Source organism: Xiphophorus hellerii, chromosome 9, assembly GCF_003331165.1.
Source record: "Xiphophorus hellerii strain 12219 chromosome 9, Xiphophorus_hellerii-4.1, whole genome shotgun sequence".
NCBI classification, from domain to species: Eukaryota; Metazoa; Chordata; class Actinopteri; order Cyprinodontiformes; family Poeciliidae; genus Xiphophorus; species Xiphophorus hellerii.
Genome location: NC_045680.1, coordinates 21,485,349 through 21,501,299, shown reverse-complemented (window position 1 = coordinate 21,501,299; position 15,951 = coordinate 21,485,349). Strand labels below are relative to the sequence as shown.

Sequence of the window (15,951 nt, the reverse complement as noted above, 5' to 3'; positions counted from 1 at the left end):
ATGGTGACCTTAAACAACCCCGTCTATGTTGTGAGTGTTTGATGTGTGTGTGTGTGGGTACACATTACTTACTGTTATCTTGTACAAAGGTGTTTTCCTCTGTCTGTCGGCGTGTGTGTGTGTGTGTGTGTGCTTGTCTTTCTCCATCTTTGTGTCTAAGATTGGGGTTCGGACCTTGTTATGCACTGCATGATATTACTGTTATGACTTGCACTTTAAGGAGTATTTATTAAAATAAACATGCAAAAACAGCAATGTCGTCATCGAGTGTCTTTCCACTGCCGAGCTTTTACACACACATTTACGTTTTTACATCGGCTTGTGAGGACGCATCATGGACACCTGCAGAGCCGTTAAATTATAGAAAAGAAAGCTGGATGTTGACGTTTTTAATCCAAAAGTTTGACCTGTAGAAACGCTAACGCCATTCTGAAGTTACACATTTAACATCGCAGTCCTTAGATCTTATGTAATGCAAGGCAGTAAACCTAGCAGTCTGGAATTTTTGAAGTGAGGTTTCTGTGACGTTATCAGCAATTTCTCCTTCGCCTTTGTTGGAAAGATGCCATTTTGCAGTGAGTTGTAGAAAAGTGAATAAGTCCATAGAAATGTGGACGCTAGTAGCTAGCCCAGGTTTAGCAAATTTTTGCAATCTAAAACGGGCAACCTTCAAGCGCTACATTCATCTTTCTACTACGGGTGTTACTGATAACGTCATTGAATCTCTCTTCAAAAAACCATCCTTTTCAGTGATCATTTAAATATCACAACAACAATAGATACATACTCTTAAACAAGCTAAAGTGGTTATCTGAAATTTTAAATTTGAATTTTTAAGAAAAAGATCCATGTAAAGTTAAAAAAAAACAAACAGTGATTCAAACACTTGGAAATTAAACTGACCAGTTCCGGATAATTCTGTGGAAACTGTTAAATTGTTGGAGGAAACAAAAGGTGGTTATTTATGTCTTAGCTCATTTCAAATATTCAGTCCCTTGCAGCAAACCCTGAGACTTTTGTAGATAATAATGATCCTACTCTTCTTGACGCTTCATGCAGACAAGAACAAAGATTCAGGCTCTTGGGTTATTTGAGCTGTGATCCAACTTTGGATCGACGGTTAATCTGAAGAAAAGTTGATTGCAAGACTTCCCTTAGTTTGCATAGGAAAGTAGAAAAACTGCAGTTTAATTAATCCTTTACTTCCACCACAAGTTGTACTTTTCTGGTATTGCCCAGTCTGTGTCGGTCCGTAAAGTTGTTATTGTTGCTTTTATGCTCTCTCTTGAGAAAAGAAGACTTCATCTAGGTCCAACGTAAAGAATCCTCCTACCAACATCTTCAAGGAACAGCAGTAACATATCCATTTGCCTAGACGCTGGTTCACTCCTCAGTGTATTGATCCATGGTTGCGGTTCTCAGATAAATATTGAAGTCGGGAAGATGTCGTTTCTTGGCAAAGGATCACATGGCTGCGGCTTGCCACGGCAGGAAGATCCTGGTCAACGTGGGAGATTTTTGACTGGCTGGTAGAAGCAGAAAGAAACATTGTTTCAACATATCAGGAAGGCAGGCAGACGTTGGGAGAGTCTGTATGATTTATCCTCACCTCGCTGTACAGCGATGAATCCAGCATGGAGTCTGCGTACATGTCAGGAGGAGGTAAAATGACGGCTGAAGGGTCAAACTCTGTCTCTGGAGTTGAACTTTCCTGTGGCCTGTTTAAAAAAATTATATATTTATCACGACTGAATACATATTGCACTTACCCATGTATAACCATCCCATCACAATTAGGTATAGGCCAGTAGAAATACTACAGTACCATGTTCTTCATGCAAATATTGAAATCGAAGACGTATAACATCATTTAATTGTTCCCATTACAGAAAATCAGCAATTATTCCTACTGATACTAAAGTTACTGTATACTTATTTATAATTATAAATCTGAGCAAACAAAGATTACATGTAGAGTTCCTCAGGGCTTTATTGTTAGACTGATTTTATTCAAAATATACATGGTCCCAATTTGCTGAGATTTTAGAGTGCTGATGACATATATGTTAACGTTTCTCTTTAACATATATGTCACCATAGCCTCCCACAGTCACTGTGTCCAAAGTGTCCATCAGTGGATCTGTCAGAATACACACTTCTCTCTATTAGGTTTTGGTAAAACCGATCAAAAATGAATTAGGGCGGCTGCAGCTCTTCTAAAATTCTTGAGTCTTGATCAACACCACAAAATGAAACAACAGTCCTGAAATGACTGCACTGACTCTCTTTGTCTTGGATTGAGCTTAAAACTTTTTGCTGGTCTGTAAGCCACTGAATGACCTTTAATCTCTGCAGCACATTTCAGAGTTTCTGATCAGGTATGAACCATGTAGGCCCCCTCAAGTCACCTGACACGTTCACTTACTGTTCTGAGAACTTGACCTAAGCAGAAGAAAGCAGCATTTAATTGCTCTGATCCTTAGCTCTGGACACAGCTGCCTGAAAACCTGAGATGTGCAGAAACTGTTCTTTATACCAGGACTGAAAACGTGTCTGTTTATGACCACTCATCCGTAAAGTCCAAAGACTGGTTTATCATTTCATTAGTCTAAATTTGCATTACAATGTTTGTTTTCATACGATGTGTTTTTCATTTATATTCCATGTTTTTCATGTATGTCTTATTTCTATTCCTTGTAGCCTGGAATTACCCTGTGAAGGAATTGGGCTATAAAAAATAAACCTGCCTCGCCTATCATCAGCTTTATAATAGTGATGGGTGTTGCTCCATTTGAACCTGAGTAATACTGTTATTTTGCTGTGTATACTTACAAACCAAAAAACACTTCTAACTTGGGTCTTAATAGGAGGAAATGAGCTGCAGCCTGTGGATTATCAAATCCTGTCTTACCATCTATGAAATATGTGTATTACTCACTACACACAACCCTGTTTTATGTAGTGTGTGTCTATTAAGAGGTTAAAATGTGACGTTCTGCCACATCAGGGTGGGGTATGTTGCTTTTACGCTGACATCACCGGCTTGTTTTCTTCAGTTTTTCATCTGTAGTCCACTTATTGAAAGTCCAATGCCCTAGACGCAGTCCATGAGCGACGCCGTGTGTGCAAATAATTATTACCTGAATGAATCACTGCTAATTTCTGAATTAATCCAAATTAAAAACCAAGGCCGTATGATGGAAAATTTCGAACCTAACCTGAAGCCAAAAGCTTTTCTTAAAAAGGCGGACCTTAAACCGTGTAACTAGGCCATGCCTAGTCACAGTGTTTTGATCACAATGTGTCTGCATATGAACAGGACCCGGCTTGTTTGGAGGATCGGACTGATTTTCCAGTCCACCTGATTTTCTCTTAGACACCTAAACTAACACGTTCACATCTTTTCCTGCTTAGCAGCTCATTCTGAACAAAAAAAAGAAGGGAACCTGTCTGTCTACTGGTTGAGCAACATGTCTGGGATTTTTTTGGGCGAGTGTGTGTGTGGGTGTGTGTGTGTGTGTTAGTTTTGGGCTACTTACGCACTAGCAGCTTCTTCCTGCACAGGTGTAGGACCTACAGAGAAACCAGGATGAAGATTAAGAAATTATTAAGAAGAAAAAAAAAACAAAAGTAATAAAGCTAACAATTTGAAAATAAGATGGATTGGGCTGAGCTTACTCCTCCTTTCTTGTTCGGGCTCACTTGGAAAAACAAAACAAAACAAAAACGAAAAATGAGTAATCAGCAAAGTTTAAAATGTGCACAGAATCAGGATGTTTATAAAACACCTACTTTGGAGTCGGATGCGCAGATTTCGGTGTGCTGAAGAATGTCACCAACTTGTAAAGTGCTTCTTGCCTCGCTCTGGTACAAAGATAGGCACACACCATACAGTATTTTCAAATTTTTTTTTTTTGGCTCAAAATGTTCAGAAGACGAACTCACTGGATCTGAGGGTTTTCGCTCATGTCACTGTGACTGTGCTGGTGGTTTATGTCGAGGTCCTGGTTTCCTTTAAGGAGAAAATGAAACAGAACCATTTATTGTTAACAAGTCGCGATAAAACAAAAACAAATCTTCTTTCAGACGACAAAGTCATTAACAGTTTCCGGTTACACAACCGACATGTTTGTCCTTCAAGTCACAAAGCAGTGATTCAGTTCGAGAGGCATGCAGAGCGACAGGATTTTAAAATCCAAAAACTTTGTGACTCTAGGGGTCACAAAGGAAAACAAATACTTGCCAACCTGTAATAAGTTGTGTGTGCTAAAAATAAACTGGTTTTAAGACTACCTTTTACCTCAATTAAGCTATTATTATATGTTCACTAGTGCAGCTGAATACTACTGAATTCATCTGTTGACAAAGATGCTTGGATTCGTTGCTGTTGCTACACATCAACACACCTGTTACATCACTTGAATGCCATTTCTTGGAAAATCACACAAATTTTGTTTTCACAGGAAATGTTTACTTCTTTTCTTTTAAAGCAACAGCACCGTGGTGCTGCAAGATTTGTCACTTTTTGTTGGATCTGTGACTACAGACTCATCTCAAACGCACTGATGCGTTTAATTTTCCAGACAGAGGACTGAGGGGTCACTCTCAGTCATTTCCATAACATTCAAGACGTTTAAAGTTTCCCACATTTGGTCGTCTTACGACAGACCTCGTAGTATTTCATTGAGAGTTTATGCGAAAAACCAACACAAAGTGAGAGTGTGTTTGAAAGATCCAGTCAAAGTCCAAACCGAAATCTAAAGATATGAGATATTTCATAAATGTAATTCTGTACAGTACTGACTGAGGGAGGCTGAACTCAACCTTTCTGGTATTTATTTCTATTTTTTTTTTTTTTTAAACGTAATTTCTCCTCCACTAAACAGTTTTGTTCTACTTTGTATTGTTTTTTGTTTTTTTTACAGGAATTTCCAAAAAAACACACTCTACAAGTTTTGTACTTGTCACATGACACGGAGTAGAAAAGTTCAAGGGGTATAAATACTTTTGGAAGGTTCTGTAAACTATTTTATTTGTGAGCTAATTATAAAAGTAGGTCAAGTATACAATTGTCAGATGACACTAAAAATGTAGCTGTGTGGTTTACTAATTAAAAGGTGTGTAAAACTCATAAAGCAATTCGACCTCAGTGTTCTGCATATTAAAGGACATTTATAGCCTCAGCTTGAAAAATCTCTGCACCTTTACCTTGAAAACAAAAATTCAAAATGCTGCTTAAGTAATTACCGCCCTTTAGAAATGAAAGTCCATTTTAAGATACAAAATATATTAATAAAAAGTTTCAAAATGATCTTCTTTTATTCTAGAAACTACGATTTGTGTCGCGTTACCTAACGAGGTGCAGTTCACGATTTACCACCAATTGACTCTGATGTACAAAATATTATCAGAATGATTGTAGAGCTTCAGGAAATGAGCTGTGAGACATTTTCATTGCCTTGATCAGTATTAACATCTGCCTTCGAGGTAGTGTTTCAAGTGAGCCTGTCTAGAAAGCAACAAATATGGAGCATAATCTATGATGTCTATCTTACCCATCTCTGGCATGGAGATAGTCCGTGTGTGAACCCTGAGGCAGGAAGAGAAGGTAAAAAAAAAAAAAAAAAAAAAGAAACGTGATTAAGAACTAATCAATCAATCAATCACTGTGTCAAAAACAATTTGGTAATCAGGCTGCACTGCAAAAACAAAATCTTGCTAAGTATTTGTCTCGTTTCGTCTTGTTGGTACACTTGAAACAAGACAAAACTCACTAAAAGTTACTTTTCAGCACGATATGTACGCTTGATTTAAGAAAAATAATTATTGAATATAGATTAAAAGTAGTACAAGTCCTACATCCAGATACTTTCATTTATAGGAAGATATTTTTCCAGTTATATGTATTTACTTAAAATATGCCTATATATCTTGCTGAAAAGTTACTTTTAAGTTAGTTTTGTCTTATTTCAAGTGCATAGGATGTTTGCTCTATAAACGAGATGAAAATACTTGGTAGGATTTTGTGTTTTTACAGTGAGGATGTCAGGTTACCCCGGCAACTGGTCAGAAGCTTCAGGGTTGGGTGAGAGCGTCTCGTCGTCACCGGTCCACTCCTCACTGTCGTCCGAGACTGAACACATCAAGGACAGCATGAAGAAGCGGTCTGCGTCAAACAGCTGCTGACCGATTTAACGCGCGCTCCAATCAGGAGCGCCACTCGCAAACACTTACAGCTTCCCGGCGAACGACTGAAGTGATTCAGCACCCTGCGAAAGAAACAGAAAGCAGACGCTCGTCATCAGGACAGCGTCGGCTTCTCCTCTACCTGCTGACGGACTCGGTGTTGAGGTGGGGACACGTACATGCCGTCCGTGGCGGCTTCGGCCTCGATGATGGCGCTGTTGCGGGGAGTCTTCTTTCCCAGCTCCAAAATCTCCTTGAAGTCCATCTCCACGTGATCCACGGAAATGTACCCATCTAGAGTGAACAAACACAGATTTTTGTAGGCGAGTCGCTTCGTCGCCTTCTCTTTCCCAGACACGAACACTCTGCTGTCGGCTCACAGGTGTTGCTGCTGTCCCTGGCCAGCCACTTCCCCTTGGGGCACTCGGTGGTTCGGATGATGCTGATGACGTCGCCGCTCTTGACGGGCAGATCGTGCTTACGGCCCTTTGCGGTGACCTTTACCTTTGCCTGGTACATGGCTTCCTCCTGCCCTGTGACCTGAAACACACAAACGGAGATGTTACACAGTGGCCCTGCTTTAACCCGGCCAAGTAGTCACGCTAATCGAATCTAACCTAGTGGGATCATTTAACACTAATTCAAGGAAAAAGAAAGTGAGTACACAACTCACCATTGTGCTCACTGAGGAATACTGCAATAACAAGGACTTGATGGTATGGAACTACTATAAAGACCCTAAATGACCCTAAATGCACAGAAAGTGACTGAGTTGAAATAGGGGGTTGGGGGGGTGAAGGGTCAATGTCTGAGCTAACAACAAGTGAGATGGGTCGTGGATGAAGCGTCTCAGATTGACGCTTTGTTTCAGACACTTAGGCAAAAACATATTTTGAAGCAGAGAAAATGTTTTCAGATGTTTCTTAACGTTAATTTGTCATTTAGCTTCATACAGACTATGAAACATTTTGCAGCCACCCCTCCCACATCAGGACCAGCCATCATCTTACAGCTGCAGTAAAGTGATGAGTCATGGAAAAAAAAAAAAAAAAAAACTCATCAGAAACCCATTTGATGGGATTCAGGGGAGTGAAGCCCAAACCAGTTTGACGTGGAACCATCGACTTTTTAAAAAACTTTGCTCATTTTTTTTTTCCATCTATTGTTTTGTCCATTTCTGTCTTAACACATTAAGAAAAGTTTTTGTCTCTGTTTCAGGGCTGTTCCTCGGAACGACTTGAAACCTGTGCTTTCCCACTGGGAGCTACAAAGAAACAAGCGACGCCACAAATATGACGGTAAAGCATATTTATGCTTACAATGTTGAGGAAATAAAAAAAAGAACGGTAATTCGATAAAGGAAAACAAAACACACACGTCCGTGAGCCACTGAGGAAAAAAGAAACGAGAACACGGCACTTGAAACCAGTTTGCAAAAAAATGATTCATTTCTTTGTGTCTGGCCCGTCGTCTGAGGCAATGCTATTCAGGACCGGTGATTAAACACTTGATTAAAATACTGAAAGGTCTTTTATCATCTGGTCTCCGTAGAAACTAAAGTCTTGTTCCAACATTTCTGCTACATAAACAGAGGTCTGAGTTAAAATCTCTAATGTGAGGAAGGTGTTGCCAGCGGTGAAACGTGTGTTTAGTCATGTTGCTCAGCTCTTCCACAGCGAGGAATGAATCCTGACAGGTTTGAGAGGCCAGACGTTTACTCCACCCTCCTCCTCTGCCACTCAGTCACCTTCCTCCACCTCCTCCTCCTCTTTCTGTTCTCTGTCAAAAATAACAGGACTCACATTGAATTTTTTCTTCATCTCATTCTCCTTCTTTTCCCTCTCCTTCTGCTCCTTCTTCTCCCGCTCCTGTTTCTCCTTCAGCTCCTTCTTCTCCTTCTCCAGCCGCTGCTTCTCCTTCTTTTTCAGCTCCTTCTCATCCGGCTTTTCTGAGGCGTGCTTCTTCTCGCTCCTGCGGGGAAGAGGAGACGCACACGTCATTGTCCTTTACGAAAGTTGGTTTTGCCTCGCGGCATGTCTGAACAGCAGGGGGGAGGTTGCAAGGGAGGGAAACACGACTCTCCTCAGAAACTCTCGGGAGAGCAGGAGGAATGAAAACTGGAGAAGTGGGTCCAAAAAAAAACCCCAACAACAAGGTCCTACCTGCCGAACCTGCTCGTCTTGGTTTTCTCCCGAAACTGCAAATATTCACAGAGATAAGAATTAATTTGCTTTAGATGAAAACAAAAAGACACTACGCCTCTGATTTTGAAGGCGAACGCCCTTTGAGAGCATCAAAAACGCCTTAAACATTTTCACGTTTTGCCACATTACAGCCACAGGATACATACATTCAGAATATACATTTTCTGAATTTGCCAGAAAATTTAGAAAATGTGGAGGTGGAGTTTAGAGAACAAACTCCACCTGCGACCGGGAAAGATGAAACGGAGTCCGGTGTGGGACGCAGATTTGAAATATAAACACTCGACAAGCTCCTTAAGTTTCACTTGAATAGATCTGAGAAGCATAACAGAGAAGCGTCAGCTCCTTAATTAAACGTTACTGAGGATGTGGTGACACAGAAAGTGGAGGGGATAGCACAGAAAAATTGTAACATGGTAGAAAAAAATACGATGCAAGGTTGCTTTCGAGGAACATCGTGATTTAATGCACTTCATGGAGCGAAGTACAAGAGCTAAGAGTTAAGTGTCGCGCATGTTTTATTCTTTTCATCTTTTTACTGTTCAGCAACCTAAAAATATGTTTAATGGTGTGAGAAAACCACAATTTTCTATTTATTCAGTCAGTATTTAATCCAGCTGACACAAATAATGTTAAAATTTCAGAATGTTTTTTTTTTTTTTTTATTATTCGATATTTTATGGAAAAATCCGCATGTTACGGAAAAACGGTCGACCCTCTTAATACAAGAGAAAACGCGTTTTTAAGAAAATGTCCTCTTAAAAATGAATCGCCGGTCGATCGATAAGATTAATCAACTCTAGATTAACTCATTAATCTATAACTTGCGCCTGTAAATCCATCTTTTATGGTCAGAATGTCAAGAGGAAATTAAATGTTTAAAAGAAATCCACAAGACGTTTTGGATGCAGTTTGCCACAGCCTGTGAATCAGAGACAACAAAGAAGCAAAACGAATGTGTGGCGGAAAACTAACAGTGATCACCACTGTAATGATGCAGCCAGAGCAACAACAGAATGACTTAGATCATATTCACGGGAGTGAAATGGCTCAGTCAAAGTCAGGACCAAAATCCAAATGAAAATCTGAGGGAAATCTTTAAAAAAATGATTAGGTGATCACTCTCCATTCAATCTGACTGCGGTATTTAGAAAAGTACAAGAAAAAATATCTGTTTCTATATATGTGACTCTAGTCGAGATATAACCCAAAATCTGGAGCTGCAGTTGCAACATGGCAAAAGTGAAAATACAAAAGCTCTAACGAAACGTTCAACTCCTCGGTGCCTACCGTTTCCTGTCCCGTCTCGACATATGGATCTGTGAGTTAAAGCAAACAACAGGTCACGTTAGAGCGTGCAGAAATCTGAAACAGCATCTTCTTCAAAAACATTGATTAATCAACTAACGTTTGAAAAGCAACACGTGGAACGTTCAAATTCAGAAAATCGGGTTATTTTGTTTGGAAAATAGTAGTTAATGCTTGTTAAAAAGCAAAATGTGAACATGTATGGGTGAAGGAGCCTCAGCACAGCTATTCTGCCGAACAATCTCTAGAAGCCGAAGCTTTCTACTTGTGCTTGTAAAATGCAAAAAGACAACAACAAAAAAAACAACAACTTGGGTTTATGTCCAGTATATTTTTTTTTCTCCATAATGCAACTTTTCCAATCAATTCTCCAAAATTTTATATCGATTTCTAGCATAAGAATGTATTAAATAAGAAGAATGTGTGAGACTCACTTTGTGGGGCCCCTTTGCGTTTCTTGCCATTGCTGCTCTTCGCCTTCTTTTTGCTGGAGCTGACGTTGATGAATTCGTACACGTCGTCGTTGCTTTCGTACATAATGTTTTGGAGTAGTGCTTGAGGGCTACAAAGAACAAAATATTGATTAACACAGTTTCTTGGGATACAACTCGCCACTTTAAACTGAATAGATATACAGCTGAACTTCCTGATCTTACTCCTCAGTGGGTTTTAGGGATTGTTCCTGCAGAGGACTGTCCAGCTTAATTTCTCCATATGCTGTCTTAGTTTGGACCTCTGTTTCTGGATGAGTTATCCCGTTGCCATAAAACTCTGACTGGGTTGGTTTGTCTGGAACGTCGGTACCCGTGTGCTCCTCAGTCCCACATCGGGACACCGGCAGCTCTGGGCTGTAAGCATCCTCCAAATCGTTAAATCCTGGTACGTCTGTGGCTTCGGCCTCTAAACTCTCAAGTGGAACCGGAATCTCTGCGTGACAGAAATGGAGAAATCCATCTCCGAGTGAATGGAAAGGATTTCCAAGTGCAATGTTGGTGGATGTGAAACTACCTTCAAGTATAATAGGAGGAGGGGGGATGAATTGGCTCAAGTTGACAGACTGAGGTCTTTTAGGTTTCTCTGGCGCCGGAGCCAAAGTCTCTTGGTCTGGTAGGACCCCTCTGGGTGGAGGAGCCGCAACCGCAACCGCAACTAGGGGAGGGTTGGACCCCTCCTCTGTGAGGCTTTGCAATGCCGGAGAAGCTGCCCCTGTGAGGAATCACATCACAATAGTTTACATTTGCTCAGCTGATTTACACCTTAAAGTCTCACATTAAAGGGATAGCTTGAATTTGCTGAAGTGAGGTTTTGTAATTGTTGTCTTACCTCTAAGATGTCACATCACCATGACTATGTGGAAAAGTGAAGAAATCTTCATAGCAGAGGAAGGCTAACAGCTGGTCACAAAGACTGATACTTCATCCAGCGTTTTCTCAGCCTAGATAAATGTGTTTCTACACAAGGTCATACTATACACTTCTCAGAAAGTTTGCTCCACTCTTGGCTAGCTTAGTAGCTAATAACATTCTCTTTTGAAAATGTAAACAATACCTCCTTCGTAGTTACTTTACATGCTAGCATGTATGCTAACAGTCAGACAGGGACCCCCGCTTAAGCTGATATTTGGAAATTTAACTCAAACTGAAGAGGTCAGTCATTCCACCAGGAATGTGAAAACAACTTCAACGCCTTGAAATCCATGTTTATATGTAAAAAAATATGCCAATATGATGAATTATATTATCTGTACAGTTAGCATGTAGTTGGCTTGGTTTTACTCAGAGCCACTGACTACAGCCAGCAGGCTAAATTAAGAAATCTACAAAGAAAAAGTTAACGCTTTTGTTAAAGTGCTGATTGTTAATACAGTGTTTTATTTAAACTGATAGGCCTACTACGAACATTTTCTAATCGAGTTGCTTTAAATTTCTAAAATCAGTTGATCAGCTGTCAGCTTTCCTCTGCTTTGATGATTTCTTCATTTTTTTTCTCCAAACTCACACACAGTGATATGAAATCTTCTAGATAACAAAACCATAAATTTAATTAATAAAAATGCTGGAACCTGAGTTCTTATAAAACCCATATAGTCAGAGCTGATTGTCCTATGTATAATGTTACCTGGAACATAAATAATTGTAGTTTGTAGTCTAGTTTTCCTTGATTTAGAATTACTATGAACTCCTTTTTTTATTTTCATAATGTAAAGCTCTTTGAATTATCTTGTTTGCTGAAATGTTCTAATAAATTAAATTGCCATGGCCTTGCTTATTTTCATAGGACCTCACTTTATGCCAGTCTAACACATCCCTTTAAAACTCTACAGCCTGCAGTATGAAACAAGGAAGAGAGGAAGAAAAAACAAGTGCAACAGAAAATTGATTTCACATGGAAACCCAACTTGTCAAACAATGTTGAAGTTGCTGTCTTTAGTCATACATTTGTCAACAAACAGAGTCTTCCTTGTATTTTTGTCTGGTCTACTTTCAAGTTTTCTAACTTAGTTTCCTGCTCTAGAAAAGTTAAAAGTATAGAAAAGGTATAAAATACAAAGTAAATCCGCAACTCTAAGATGTAAGCACTCTCTCAAACAGTTTTTTATGTTTCATTTAGAAGAATGTGATTTCGAAAAAAAAAAGTTAAAAATTAGTTCATGACCTGGATATAAAATCTCCACGAGAGTCTAGGTTAAATTTGAGTCCTGCTTGTCAGACTTTAGAGAAACTTAGCAGCTCTATCATAGCTGACATACCTTCACAGCTCAGCTCAGTTGTTCCTGGCACTGGAGAAGAATGTTAGGTCTATTGTTTGTGTGGGAAGCTACACAGATTTATTCTAACACCACCACGCTTTTGGTTCAATTTAAACCTTCAAATTCTGCAGCATTCCAGCACATACCTGAGGTCCTGATAACTGGGAAGTTTGTTCTGCTCGTCATGTTGAGGTGAAATCAATTCAGACTAAATTCCAAGACAGTGGGAAAAGACACAAAGCTGAGCTGAAACTCACTGTGGTCAGGGAAGTTAGCTTCTGCTTTAATCGACGGGAGTTTCTTTCCCTCATCCTCGAAGGGCGGAAACTCTGCATCGCTGAGGGCGGGATCCAGGTGAGAAGGAAAGACTTTGGGTGGAGGAGTGGGGCTAGACATGGGGCTGGAAGCAGATAAAGCATACTTGTAAGTGATCATTTGCATACTAAACTTGGCTAAATGAACCAAGCTCCTGGAAGGGAGTTCTACCTGGCGGCCTTCTTGCGCGCCTTCTCCAGAGCGCTTAAGATCCTCGGGTCACTCGGAGGGGTTCTCTTCCCAGTACTCATGTCCTCCGCCCTCCCCAGGGCGGACAGGGCAGAGATGGGACGTTCTAGTTTGGAAGGAGTAGAGTCCATCGCTTCTACAGCAGCTGGAAGAGCCACCTCCACGTCAGAACCAGCTACTGCCTGAAGCTCGGTGGAGGGAGCAGAGAACTCGGGAAAAGGATCGGAGTTGGCAAAACTCGGTGGAGGAGAGAAAATAGCTCTGGGTGAGGCATCTGTAGCGCTGGGTGGAGGGGAAGGAGGAGCAGTGGATGGAGGAGAAGGATCCACGGTATCTGAAGGGGAGGGAGTCACAACGGTTGGAGGGGAAGGAGTTGCAACGGTAAGAGAGAGCGCATTAGCAAGTGGAGGAGAGGGAGCAGGAATGATTGGGTGAGGAGGAGCATCAGTGGAAGGAATGGGAACAATTTTGTTTTGGCTGGGCAGGTCAGAAACTGACAAAGCAGGACTTTCAATCTGAGGTAGGGTTTCACTCTGTGGGGGTGGGATTTTGAAAGCTGGGGTAGCTGGGATCATGGCAGGTGGAGGAGAGAAGTCGGGAGGGTTGGGAATTGGAGAGAGGGTTGTCAGGTCCACCGCAGCGTTGGATTCAGGGATGGTGATCTTTCGTGGGATCTGCCTAGGTACCAAGTATATAGACTCCTCCTCGTCAGCATCAGAAGCCAATGGGATCAGCGGTGTGGGTCCAGGAAGGTTCACGTTCGTAGAGTCTAGGATTGAGTCAGCTGAGGTCGCTGCTGGATCCTTCTTGGAAGATTTTATGAAACCAAGAATATTCTTCTTCCTCTGTGTTTTGGACTTCGGAGGAGGCAAGGCTGGCACCAGCTCGGCTGTGCTCTCCTTCTGTGTCCCAAAGAACGGAAGCTTCTTTCCGTTCTTCTCCTTGTGATCCGATGAGTTTTCATTCAGCTTCTCCTTGCTCTCCTTCGTCTTGCCATCAGATTTGTCTTTGGGTTTTGAGTTACCATGGATAAAAATCTTCTTGTTGTCCTTGTTCTCATCCTTGAATATCACTCTGGGGGAATTAACCGACTTTGATTCCAAGGCCTGGTTGATGGAGGAGAGCAGGGAGGGGCGTGCTCCTGGCGGAAGGTGCTGAGTGGGGCTAAGGGGAGGAGGGATGACCTTTGGTTTCTCAGCAACAACAGGTTTGGGCTTTGGTGGCCCCAGCAGGAATTCTTTGTCCTGGAACTTGGCCCTCAGCGCCTGGAAGTCTAACGGACCCTCTTGCTAAAAGTGTCAGACAAAAAGTGAAACAGCTATTTGTTCTGGTTTACAAAGTCTACGCACAACATTTACTGAGCCAACATATTTGCTTTTATTTCTGACACTACGTCATAGAAACATGCAGACATAAATTTTTGCCCTTAGGAAGAATTGTGCAGAATGTGGGTGGGGTAACCACCTCCCCCCCCACACACACCCTGATTTTTATTTTGTTTCATAAACACATTTTTGTACATTTGACATTTATCCCAATCTGGGTTTTAACGTGATTCTGCTCCTTTCTCATATTAAAGGTGTTGGAAATATTTTTGCAGTAGATGCCGCCGAATGGTATATTGTTTGAATGGTTCGAAAAAAAAATTCCCACTAATTTTTGGTTTATAAATGCCTCAGCCAACAACATGCACCTTAGTGCACGTGTATTTCTGTTACACAAAAATAAGAAAGGCTAGTGGCATGAGCCTCCATGCAATATTTGGCATAGTCTTATAATTCTTTCGTTTCCTATTGGATTAAACTCTATTACTTCTATCGCCTGTAAAGGTTTGTTTTGAAGACTGACTGTAAATTGAAAACATATATATATATATATATATATATATATATATATATATATATATATATATATATGAACAACTGATAGGCCTGATTAAAAATGACCTGTTTGAGCGAGATTTAGGACCAATACGTGTCCAAGTTGTTTACATATCAATGCAGCTCTGTTGAAATATTTAAACAGGTGGCATTAACATACACGTGTTTCACTACCTAAACAATATTTATTGTAAGACGTAACGTGGCTAATTTAAGCCAACTTACCTCGTCCATCGCGAGGTTTTAAATCCTCCCCCCACCCCAAAAAAAAAGCGAAAGAGAGAGAAAAAATCTCCAGAATGAACCAAATAATTGTCTTCTTCAGCCTCGCATTCTGGCGGCGATTGTAGTAAAAGTTTATTATTTAAAAAAAAGAAAATCGAGATGTTAGGCTACTTTCTGTATTCAGGCCCACAATGCGTCCCTTTGTGCGTCCAGGACGCGCGCAGAATATGGTTTCTGGGTTGGAACAAGGTTGGAGTTGAAAAACTCACTCGTCATGTGGAAGAAAACAGTCTAGCTCGACAAACGGGTCTGGCTCAGATTAACGTAACTCGGTGACTCTCGGATAGTTTTTCTTCTTCTTCTGCAAGACTGAACACAGGTGGAATGCCGCCAGGCTGGAGCTGCATGCCCGCAGTGACTCACCAACATGAGTCTTCTTTATGGACTAGTTTCCCTTCACCTCGTCTGTCATAGACATTTAGACAACTAAATAAAAATTAAAAAAAAACTCAACAGTATAACATCTTTATTTTTTAGTGCAAGTCAAATCTGTGCGCAAAGTGCGAATCTTCCAGATTAAAGGAGGGCTGCGAAAAATGAGGCAATAGAGGTCAGGCAACATTCCAGCTCTGTTGCAGAATGCAGAAGTACTTAAAGAAGTATTTCTAATATGCATAAGTAAATACACCACCTGCCACAGATACGTCTGTATTGCAGCTTTGAAAGCTATGGAGACATTCTAACAAATTGAGCTGAAAGTGACAGGTGTCAGGGAGCATCTGAGGCCTCCAACCCTGAACCACTGAAGTCCAGTTCTATTTATTCAGCCAACAGATCCACTTGTCTGATATCTGAAATGTTTAAATCCACCCGATTCCCTGTTTTTGCTTGGATA

General features: G+C 40.8%; 1 protein-coding gene across 1 annotated transcript; it reads right to left on the bottom strand.

Annotated features, from left to right (window-relative positions):
- Positions 1-208: 208 nt before the first annotated feature.
- LOC116725525 (titin) lies at positions 209-15,400 on the bottom strand. The gene is made up of 20 exons (XM_032571631.1): positions 15,057-15,400; positions 12,934-14,240; positions 12,705-12,847; positions 10,707-10,904; positions 10,355-10,625; positions 10,133-10,260; positions 9,681-9,709; positions 8,349-8,383; positions 7,989-8,157; positions 6,567-6,726; positions 6,366-6,480; positions 6,235-6,269; positions 6,055-6,133; positions 5,556-5,590; positions 3,946-4,012; positions 3,793-3,864; positions 3,679-3,701; positions 3,540-3,573; positions 1,610-1,718; positions 209-1,526 (listed from the first exon to the last, which is right to left on the bottom strand). Exons 1-20 carry the CDS (start codon positions 15,063-15,065, stop codon positions 1,503-1,505), a joined length of 3,042 nt encoding a protein of 1,013 aa, XP_032427522.1. The 5' UTR covers positions 15,066-15,400; the 3' UTR covers positions 209-1,502.
- Positions 15,401-15,951: the final 551 nt, after the last annotated feature.

Coding starts and splice junctions, on each gene's coding strand:
- LOC116725525 (XM_032571631.1), bottom strand. Junction 10,626..10,706: donor TCCTCCTATTATACTTGAAG/GTAGTTTCACAT, acceptor TCTGTCACGCAG/AGATTCCGGTTCCACTTGAG. Junction 9,710..10,132: donor ACGCAAAGGGGCCCCACAAA/GTGAGTCTCACA, acceptor TTTAACTCACAG/ATCCATATGTCGAGACGGGA.